General features: G+C 38.0%; 2 protein-coding genes across 2 annotated transcripts; both read left to right on the forward strand.

Annotated features, from left to right (window-relative positions):
* Positions 1–6: 6 nt before the first annotated feature.
* On the forward strand, positions 7–1,056 carry LOC141400513 (single-strand selective monofunctional uracil DNA glycosylase-like). The gene is made up of 2 exons (XM_073979714.1): positions 7–369; positions 431–1,056. The coding sequence occupies exons 1-2, from the start codon at positions 7–9 to the stop codon at positions 971–973; spliced, it is 906 nt and encodes a 301-aa protein (XP_073835815.1). The 3' UTR covers positions 974–1,056.
* A 6,337-nt stretch (positions 1,057–7,393) lies between these two features.
* Positions 7,394–8,484, forward strand: LOC141400514 (single-strand selective monofunctional uracil-DNA glycosylase-like). Its single transcript, XM_073979715.1, has 2 exons — positions 7,394–7,666; positions 7,736–8,484. The coding sequence occupies exons 1-2, from the start codon at positions 7,415–7,417 to the stop codon at positions 7,907–7,909; spliced, it is 426 nt and encodes a 141-aa protein (XP_073835816.1). The 5' UTR covers positions 7,394–7,414; the 3' UTR covers positions 7,910–8,484.
* The last annotated feature ends 3,400 nt before the right edge of the window (positions 8,485–11,884 follow it).

Genomic DNA, 11,884 nt, shown 5'->3' on the forward strand with positions numbered 1-11,884 from the left:
ATAGTAATGGGAGGATACGTTCATGGAAACATGCAGCGATCAAAGTATTGCAAAACTAAACTATTGCCGCAAATACCAAATCCATGGACCATGTCGCAATCTATGGATACGTGGAAGAAAAATCTTAAAAAAATTATAATGCAGCACAATGTGTTTCCAGAAATTAAACAGTTGTGGAAGCAATTTTATGATTTGGAGCGTGAGTTGAACAAAAAATTGGAGAAATTTCGCTTCCTATTTGATACCTGCAATCCCGTGGTGTATGCAGCCGAAATTCACTGCAACTACTTGCAGCAGTATTTAGATAGCCCTAAACGAATTTTGTTTGTTGGTATGAATCCAGGTCGCTATGGAGCGCTGCAAACCAGTGTAAGATAAACAACAACAACATTTTATTTCACACTAACTTCTTTATTTACCTTATTTACAGATTCCTTTCGGAAATATAACGACAGTAAAGAGAGGCATGAGATTAAGGGGTCGCATTACGCCAACTCCAGGGCAACGAGGCAATATATGGCTGAGAGATCTAGAAACACCAGAAGAAGAAGGCGATTCAAGTAGCACCCGTTTCTGGCGTTTAATAAGTGAGCTATTCGATGGTGCGGAAAACTACTTGGAGTTGTTTTTTGAAAAATGTTTTGTACATAATTTCTGTCCGCTGGTATTCATTGACAGAAAGGGACATAATGTATCACTTCCATATATTGGACCAAACCTTCGACTATTTGCCGAATGCCGCAAGACATTGGGAAAGCAAATTACCCTATTAAAACCTGATCTGATTATATGTATTGGACAATTTGTAAGATCTATGCTTTCGAAGACAAGACAAGCGAAAGGTCGAGAAATATTGATGATTGAACATCCCAGTTATAAAAAGAACACATCAGCAGACAAGTGGATACGTGACGCAAAAAAAGTATTTCGGAGCAACGGTTTATTTTGGGAGATTATAAGAGGAAGCACATGAACATGCCAGCGAAAGTGAATTTGTTTAAGTACTAGTATTTTTAAGGATTCTCAAACCAATAAACGTGGATTTTTTAAAGAATATTTGTCAGGCCTTCCCAGGCAAATAAACGTGGGTATTTTAAAAAATATTTTTCGTAGGTCCATTGTTCAAAAAACGACCGACTAACCATTAGACGTGGATTTTTTAAAGAATATTTTTCGTTTACGCACTAACCAATAAATGTGGTTTAAAAATATTTATCAGGACTTCACATGCCAATAAACATGGATTTTGGAGACTATTTGTTAAAGCTGCACAGGTCAATAAACGTTAATTTTTAAAGAATATTTTTAAAGGACCCACGTTCCAATAAACGTGGATTTTTAACGAATATTGTTTTTTTTAACAATCCATTTACCAATAAATGTGGATTTTTGGAGAATATTTTTTAACAACCCAGTGACCAATAAACTTGGATTTTTTAAGAATATTTTTCAACGGCCCACAGACCAATAAACGTGAATTTTTATACCCTCAGTATTTATGCTAACGAGGGTATATACACTTTCATACGGGCAAAATGTACCTCATTGAAATAATGGTTTTAGACCCCAAGTATGTTTGGACGAAAAGTGTTTCAGACAGTTTGAAGTTGATATAGCCATGTCCGTCCATCTGTCTGTCTGTCTGTCTGGCTGGAGCGCACGATTACTCTCGAACGGATCAACCGATTCGGTCCAAAGTTTGGCTTTCGTAATATTTTGTCCAAACTTAGTTTAAGTTCGAAGATGGGTTATATCGGTCCACTCCTTCCGGTACCTCCCCCACAAAAGTTCGAAAATGTTCGGAAAATTTGTGCGCACGATAACTCTTGAAGGAAATAACCGATTTGTTCCATACTTTGGACTCAATCGGTCCACTCCTTCGGGTATCTCCCACACAAAATTTCGGAAAAGTTCAGTTTAGGACCTTTTCTCGAATCGCTCGAATTTTGTAACAACTTGTATTCACTACCCTTCATACGACTGTACAAGTTTCATCAGGGGCAAACCCATACTTCCTGACAAAATAGCCTGAAAGTTACAAAAAACAAGTAAAAAACAAGTAAAAAAGTATCAGTCAGCTTTGCTGACAGAGATATACCCTCAGCCTGTGTATATTGAAGCAATTTTTTCCCAAAAAAAACGTATGTATTTAGGGGGTTTTAAAAATTTTGGATGTATGAACCGACAAAAATTTTGATTAGGATTAAAGATCAAAGGTTTTGCGGAGGAATGCGGAATGGATCGACATTGACCATTATAAAAGTGGATCTCCAGCCACAACATATGGTGCCATAGGGGTTTTTACACCCTTCGGGCTGTTTGCCCAAGAAGTATGGACTTGCCCCTGAAAAAAATTTTACCATCGTAATTGAGGCAGCGAATGCAAGTTGCTTCAACAAAAATCAACGTGATTCGATTGCAGGTCTTAAAGTGAACTTATCCGAAATTTTGTGTGGGAGGTACCGGATGGAGTGGACAAATGTAGTCCATGTTTGAACCTGATCTATATCTGGTAGATATATTAGGATGTGTAACGTATGGACCAATTCGGCCACTCCCTTCAAGAATTACCGTTCGAACAATTTTTCCGAACATTTTTGAACTTTTGTGGGGGAGGTACCTGAAGGAGTGGACCGATATGGCTTATGTTCGAATTTAAACTATGTTTGGACAAAATATTACTAAAACCAAATTTTGGATCGAATCGGCAGATCCGTTCGAGAGTTATATTGCGCTCCAACCACCTCACACGGTTTCATAGGGTTATTTTGCAACTTTGGGGCTATTTTCTAAGGAAGTGTGGACTTGCCCCTGATGAAACTTGTACCGTCGTATAGGGGGCAGTGAATACACGTCGCTAAAACAAAAATCAAAGCGATTCGAGAGCAGGTCCTAAACTGAACTTATCCCAAATTTTGTGTGGGAGGTACCCGAAGGAGTGGACCGATTGAGTCCATATTAGAAACTCATCTGAGTCTGGTAGACCTTTCACGATTTGCAAAGTGTGGACCAAATCGGTTACTCCCTTCAAGAGTTATCGTACGTACAAATTTTCCGAACATTTTCGAACTTTTGTGGGGGAGGTACCGGAAGGAGTGGACCGATATGACCCATCTTCGAACTTAAACTAAGTTTGGACAAAATATTACGAAAGCCAAATTTTGGATCGAATCGATTGATCCGTTCGAGAGTTATCGTGCGCTCCAGCCAGCCAGACAGACAGACAGACGGACGGACATTGCTCAATCGACTCCAAATTGTCTGAAACACATTTCGTCCAAACATACTTGGGGTCTAACACCATTATTTCGATGAGGCACATTTTGCCCGTATGAAAGTGTATATACCCTCGTTAGCATAAATGCTGAGGGTATAAAAACCCCTATGACACCGTGTGTAGTGATTGGAGCGCAAGATAACTGTCGAACGGATCTGCCGATTCGGTCCATTATTTGGCCTTCGTAATATTTTGTCCAAACTTAGTTTGAGTTTGAAGATAAGCAATATTGGTCCACTCCTTCAGGTACCTCCCCCACAAAAGTTCAAAAATGTTCGGAAAAATTGTGCGCACAATAACTCTTGAAGGGAGTGACCGATTTGGTCCATACTTTACATATCCTAATATATCTACCACATATAAATCAAGTTCGAATATGGACTATATTTGTCAAGTAATTTGGGTACCTCCCACACAAAATTTCGGATAAGTTCACTTTAAGACCTGCTCTCGAATCACTTTTGTTCTTGTTGAAGCAACCTGCATTCGCTGCATCAATTACGACACTAAAAGTTTTTCCAGGGGCAAGTCCATACTTCTTGAACAAACAGCTGGAGAGCACCATATATCTCGAACTGATCAACCGAGTTGGTCCAAAAATTTGGCCTTCATCATATTTTGTCATAGTTTTAGTTCGAAGATAGGCAATACCGGTCCACAACTTCCGGCACTTCCACCGAATATTTAAAAAATGTCACTTAAGTGATAAGCACGATATCTCTTGAACAAATTTGGTCAAAACTTTGGATCTCCTAATATTTTGTCCAAATTTAGTTAAACTTCAAAAATAGAGGCACCTTACGGTACCTCCCCCACACACAAGTTCAACATTTGTGTCCAAGGGTAGTTTAAGGTCTGTTCGCCTCTGCAACACTTTTGAACTTTTATCCTAATCCATATTTTCGTCGGCAAGTTCAAAAAAGGCCACAAAATACTGAAAAGACATTCGATCTGTCCGTAGATGAAAGTTTCAATTCACATAGGCTGAGGGTATATCTCTGTCGGCAAAACCGAGTGATACATTTTTACTTGTTTTGTATAAACATTTCCAATATTTTGCCAAAAGATGACAACAGAGCTATTACATTGTTTATGATCCGCTCCTGGTTTCGGGATAGGAACCATAAGAGCAGTTTTCCAGATTTTTGGGAAATAGCAAAGATTGAGGCAGTGATGCAAAAGGATCGCGAGAAATTCGAATATAATACAACATGCTCGCTTCACAGTCTATACCATATGATTTCTTCGTGGGTCTTCGAGAAATCGCCCATTCAACATCTGCTGGTTTGACAAAACCAACCAGTTCCCATTGTGACCTATCAGTGACAACCGAACCGTTAGCTAGACAATCACTGCCAAACGATACCAAGGCATTCCCCGTGCCGATCCCTAATTTATGAGAACACTAAAGGAATAGTCACTAGGAAATTCCCCTACTGGGCACGTGTTTTCAATGTGCTCAGCTAACATTTCAGCGTTAGCTACTTCATCACAGGTAATATTACCATTAGGATTAAGGAGGTCACTAACAGGATCTGTACCAGCCCACCCAACAGCTGCCTTTACCTTCCGGTAGGTATTACTGTTAACCGTAATTCCCTGGAGGTAAGTTTGTCTACAATAATTTTCGTATTGATATATCGCCTCCTCAATAATACGACTAAGGTTGCGTATATCTGATTTTAATAATGCCATTCTGTCTAGATCAATCAGAAACTCTCTGCGAGGGTAATCTTACCATTTTAGTTGGTGCCGTCAGATTTTTTCGATATTTTAGGTCATTATCTCAGGAAGTATGGACTTGACCCGGAAAAAAATTTTACCGTTAGGTCAACCTGCTGAAAAAAATTTCAAGACGATCCGAGAGAAGCTCTTGAACTTCACTTATTCCGAATTTTGTGTGAGAGGTACCCGAAAGAGTGGTCCGATATGAGCCATCTTTGAACTTAAACTAAGTATAGACAAAATATTACGACAAAATATTCCGAATCGGTTGATCCGTTCGAGAGTTATCGTGAGCACCAGCAAGCCAGCCACCAAGACAGACAAACGGACGGACATGGCTAAATCCAGGGTTTAAAAGCCAGCATCTAAAAACATTAGCATTAGCTGTACACTTCAACTGCTGCATAATATTGACACACACGGCTAAATAAGCAACCGAACGCATATTTATTTTTGTAAATTTTTGCTCATTTCGTTTTTTTTTAAGACAATCTCGTGGGCTTCTCTAGGAAGACCTTGTGATCTTCAAAAGGAAGACCTTATTGTCTGCTATAAAAAGACCCCGTGTGTTGTCTTCTATATAAATAACTTGTGGTTATCTATAAGAAGACTTCGTGGTCTTCTATAGGAAGAATTTTTTGTCTTTTATAAGAAAAGCTTCTGTAAGAAGACTTGATTCTTTTCTTTAAGAAGATTTTGTTGTCTTCTATAGGAAGAACTTGTCTTCTGTAGGAGGACATTGTGGCCTTTTATAAAAATACCTTGCGGTTTTCTATAAGAAATCCTTTTCGTCTTCTATAAAAAGACATAATGATCTTCTAAACGAAGACCATGTGACCATCTGAAGGGAGACCTTGTGGTCAAGGTGCAAAGAAGACATTGTGTTTTTTTTTCTATAGGAAGACCTAGAGGTCTTGTATCTCTTCTTTAAGAAAACCTTGTAGTCTTCTATAAAAGACCTAGTGGTCTTCTATAAGAAGACGTCATAGTTTTCATGATATTCACTTGCGGCCTTCTATAAGAAGACCTTGTGACTTTTTAAAGTAAGGAATTGTGCTCATCTTCTGTAAGAAGTCTTCTAAAGTAAGACATTGGAAGACCCTGCTACCCTCCAAAGGAAGGCCTTTTGTTATTCCAAAAGAAGACCTTATGGTATTCTATAAAAATAGCTTGTGGCTTCCTTATTAATCACGGTGCTTTTGAAGCAACTCTAAATGGAAGGTTCTTTTACCTGGGAAGTTTTTGCGGATTCTGAAACTTCAATGTTCATAGATGAGAAATATCAATAATCAAAAAAATCGCAGGCGCACTTTTTAAATAAATCCCGATTCAAAATGACATTTTTATGGATTTTTTAGGTTTTTACGATTTTTTTAGTTTCAGAATCCGTAATACCTTGTGGTCTTCTTAAAAATACTTTGTTTTCTTCTTTGTGGTCTTCCGAAGGAAGATCACCATGGTGCAGTGGAAAACACGACCACTTGGTACTTAAAATGTCTGCGGTTCAATCCATGACAGAACATCAAAATTTTTGACATTGGTAAATCCCCTCAGTGTAATGTTGGCTTAAATTTGCTGGGGATTTCCGTCATGAAGAACTTCTCTAAAACTGGTGTCGTAGGACCCATGTAATTGTGCCAACATGAATCGGTGAGCACTTATCGATATGAGGGGATGTTGAGGTACGTATATTATACCTAATAGCTTCTAATGGCTCAACTTTGGTTGTCTTTGTACATTTTGTTGTTACCAGGTCCGCAAACGTATAGCCGTATCTTTATATTAATACAATACTGACAACAAACCTAACTTATTATTATTTCAATGCACGTCTAAATTCATTTACGATTGGATATTTTTTGTATTCATTGTAAAATAAATTGAAAATCAATTGCACTGTAATTAATATTGAGCAACATTCAATCCAGAATCGACAATAGTCGAAGCTTAACAATTTTCATTTAAATTTTAATTTTTTTGTACAGGGAATACTTTCTACAACTTGTAGACCCTACACTAACGTTGAAGATACCTCAACCAAATCCGGCCTTCCTTTTAAGAAATTTATACCGAACAAATTTGGTCGAACCACAGTAACCAGTATAAGCGTTTGTGATAATACAAACAGGGGATGGGATCGATAATTTGTTCCATTCAAATAATACACTGTTTAGCCATCGACGATATTTGCCGTCCAGCCACAGTTGCACTGAGAGCAGTGCAGCAGCAATTTTCCATTGGACAGCTAACAGCGCGGTAGTCACGTTCCGCAAATTTGTGTTTGCCCCTGGTATATGCATATGTAGCTATGATATAACTACATGTGTACCACTTCGGGTATGAATCATATTAAAGTGAAAAAAATTGTACATACAAAAGTAACAACACAATGTAACATCGCTTAGTCTTATAATGGAAGGCAGCCAGGAAGGTCAACCGCGTTGGGAGCAATTTTATGAGTGCTCCAAAACGTTGAACGAAACTTTGAGGCAACGAACACCACCATTTCCATGCAATCCCATCTACAGATACATATATACATATCATCCCCTGGAGCATGCTGGCGAAATTTACCGCAACTTTTTGGAAAAGTATTTAAATGGACCCAAAAAGATTTTATTTATTGGAATAAATCCCTCACGCTATGGTTCACTACAAACTGGAGTATGTTCAAAAAAAAAAAAGAAAAAAATATTGCAATACATTTTTATTCCCAATTTAAATAAATTTTAGATTCCTTTTGGCGATATTGTCACGGTACGAGATCGAATGCAGTTACGTGGTGCCATTAAGAACCCTCCAATGCTGTATCCTAATATAGCAGTAACCGGTTTGGATTCACTAGAAGATGAAAAAGAAATAAGTAGTACACGTTTTTTGAATTTGATTAAATCGATTTCGATTTGAAGCAGATTTCTCAGATCGTTTTTCAAATATTGTTTCGTGCACAACGTCTGCCCTTTGGTATTTGTTAGCAACAATGGATATAATGTGTCATTGAATCTTCGGCTGAAAAAATACCCACGGAAACAATGACAATAATGGAAGAGGCCTGTTTAAAAACATTACAGAACAGGTAGAATTGTTGCAACCAGAAATCATAATTCCTGTGGGTTCGTACGTTTACAAAATGATTCGAAAGTTAACTTACTATAAATATCGAAACTGTGTATTAACGAAGATTCCACACCCAAGTCCTTAACATTTTGTCTTGGAAACGCAGTGCATAAGTAAATGCAAGCAGATTCTAATGGATGACAAAATATTTGCCGATATTATCCAAAGTTAAGAAAATGAAAATCGAGTTTACTATGAAATTTTTTGAAATCATGTTCAAAAAAATATTCAATTGAATTTTTCATGCCACCAACCTAGTGTCAAGTGTGCCAATTGTAAAAATCTTCACCCATACCAAGTAGTCTCCTTCTGATTTTCTCATGTATTTTTATAGTGTTGTTTAATCAAATTGTCATAAAATCGAATAAAAATTGTAACATTGGAAAATATTGAAATGTGTTTGTTCTATTGAATTGGAATTATGTTTATATAAAATGGAAATCCATTTCAGAGGGACGTTTAAAATATTCTTAAAAAAATCCAAGTTTATTGGGCTGTGAAGCATTAAAAATCCACGTTTATTTAACTGTGAGACCTAGGAAAATATTCTTTAAGCGGTTATCCCTACTTGTGCTGGCCAAACTCAAACTCAATTTTCATAATTTTTTTCTGAGAAAACTACCAATATTTTTAGGTAAATCTTTTATTCCTATGAAAGAGCACATGTTAAACTACCTTTGGAATTTTGTTGTTGAAAAATGGAAATTTGGTGTTGCCTTCGCAACATTCTTCCTTCACGAGTGCACTCTGCCGCACGTCTCTCTGCCAGTGCAATTCGTGCTTGGTCGATTTTTTAGCATATTCGTGTGCGTTTTGTACACAGCTAACTCCGATCGAGCTTAAATAAAATAACAATGATTTTGTACCTTCGTTAAAAAGACCAATCGCAATGTAAGCTGTCACATTTACAACGAGTGCTCCACTTGAAAGGGTTTGGGGCAAATTTTTCAAATAAGTTGATTGAAGCTTTCGTTGCTATTTTGACTGAAGCCCCCGACGCATCTTTCGGGTAAAGACTCTTTACTTAGAACGTTGTATATATGTAGGTCTAATAGCATCCAAAACATTTGATGGCAGTGGTCTGTAATCGTGTATGAAAGCCTCTTTTCTTGCCCAAGCCCGTTGATATGAACAAAACGAGTCTTCATCGGTTGGACATCTCTCGTGACGGTGATTTGTATCGCTTGAACTGTAATGATTAAATGTCGCCCATATTGCCTCATGCATATTGTGAATTTAATTCAAATGGGGTCGAATTGCAAGTCCATAGTAGACAGTGAGCTTGTCAATCAATTTTCCTTTCAACATTCCTTTGCCTCCAAGCTTTTTGTTACTTTTTCCTAAACTTCGAATGCGGGACCCCTTTTGGACGTGTCCGATACATTCCTTCGTTATGACTTCTACCTCCCCATATGGATTAGAATTTAGTAGAATTCATTTCAGGGAATTCCCAACAGGTAGCCATTGTGAGGCACATTAAAATTATGCAAAACGAAGTGGTATAATAAACCAATAAAGTACACCTAAACACACAAACCACTAGGGGTTCTCCACTTTGAAAGGTCATATATCAGTCAATTTTGCTCCGATCGACATTTTTTGCGACACATTCTATACTACCTGTTCTTCAAAATAAGCCAATAATTTCTTTTCCGATCTTTTGAAATTGACATGTAGGGATAACCCCTTAAACAAGTAAAAGAAGGCTATAGTCGGACGGAGCCGACCATGCGATACCCTACCCCACTTCTCATGGGCACTAGGTTTCCGCGTAATTTTTATACCCTCCACCATAGTATGGAGGGTATATTAAATTTGTCATTCTGTTTGTAACACATCGAACTAATCATTTGCGACCCTATAAAGTATATATATTCTTGATCAGGATACAATTCTAAGACGATCTAGCCATGTCCGTCTGTCCGTCTGTTGTAATCACTCTAGCGTCCGCAATAATTAAGATAGAGTGCTGAAATTTTGAACGCGAGGGTCTTTTTTCCATAGGCAGGTCAAGTTCGAAGATGGGCTATATCGGTCCACTCTTTGGTATTTTGACGTTCTTCGCCACATTTGCAGACCGAATTAGCTATAATTTGGCACTTAGGGTTCCTAGTGATCAACAAACTTATATCCCAAAGGATATGGGCCAAGTTCCAAGTTTTGGTATAGTCCCCATATAACGTACCTCCCGATTTTCGGTATTTTGAGAATTTTAGCCACAATTTGTAACCGAACTATCTGCAATTTGCCATTTGAGGTTCTCAGTGGTCATGAAATATCTTCACCAAGCATCGTCAACATAGGTCCATGTTTTGGAATAGCCCCCATATAACGGTACCTCCCGATTTTCGGTATTTTGAGAATTTTAGCCACAATTTGTAACTGAACTATCTGCAATTTGCCATTTGAGGTTCTCAGTGGTCATGAAATATCTCCACCAAGCATCGTCAACATAGGTCCATGTTTTGTTATAGCCCCCATATAACGGTATCTCCCGATTTTTGGTATTTTGAGAATTTTAGCCACAATTTGTAACCAAACTATATGCAATTTGAAATTTGAGGTTCTGAGTGGTCATGAAACATCTCCACCAAACATCGTCAACATAGGTCCATGTTTTGGTATAGCCCCCATATAACGGTACCTCCCGATTTTCGGTATTTTGAGCATTTTAGTTACAATTTTTAACCGAACTAGCTGTAATTTGCCATTTGAGGTTCTCAGTGGTCATGAAACATCCCCACCGAACATCGTCAACATAGGTCCATGTTTTGTTATAGCCCCCATATAACGGTATCTCCCGATTTTTGGTATTTTGAGAATTTTAGCTGCAATTTTTAACCGAACTAGCTGTAATGATCGGTATTTTGCGAATTTTAACTACAATTTGTCTATTCAAAAATAATCGTCAATAAAGGTCCATGTTTTGGTATATCCCCCCCATATAACTGTACCTCCCGATTTTCGGGAATTTTCAGTGGTCACGAAATTTCTTCACTAAAATTCGTCAACATGTGTCCATTTTTGAGGGTCTACATTGTTTTGATGAAACTACCCTCAATTTGACTCTTGAAGTTCCCTGCAGCTATAAAACTTTTCCGCCAAAAAAATTAAAGATAGGTTGACTCTTTGATATAGCCCCGTAGGTGGTACCTTTCACCTAGCTGAACACATTTTTTTAGATTAGATTAGATAACACTGTGCAACAAAATGGAGGTGAAAGTCTGGGGCACGGAAAATTCCTCTTGGGGAAGAAAGGTTTTGGTGAGTATATTATGAACCCCGAAGGACAGATCCGCCGTGAGTCGAAGTTCCGCGTTATGGCGTCATGAAATTTTTGTTAGAGACCCTGTGGGCCATCAGGAATTAGCGTTATATCTTTGTTCACTGTTGCTTAAGTGCTCTACAAAAACAACAAACAAAGATATAATGCTAATTCATGATGGCTTACAGGGTCTCTTGCAAAAACTTCATCACGCCATAACGCGGAAGTTCGACTCACGGCGCATCTGTCCTTCGGGGTTTTTAATATACACACACCAAGGGCTTTCATCTCCAAAAGGAATTATCTCTGCCCCAACATTTGTGTTCACAGTGTAATTTAAGCAATAGTGGGAGGCAGTAGGAGTCTATCCATTGTCGAAAAGTTGTTCCACCTAAAATTGTAAAAGGACCCTAATTATTCCATTTTAATTAAGACTATTTTATGGTGGAGGGTATATAAAGTTCGGCCCGGCCGAACTTAACGACTTTTTACTTGTTTTA

Source organism: Musca autumnalis, unplaced genomic scaffold (assembly GCF_047663935.1).
Source record: "Musca autumnalis isolate F117 unplaced genomic scaffold, ASM4766393v1 scaffold_332, whole genome shotgun sequence".
NCBI lineage: Eukaryota > Metazoa > Arthropoda > Insecta > Diptera > Muscidae > Musca > Musca autumnalis.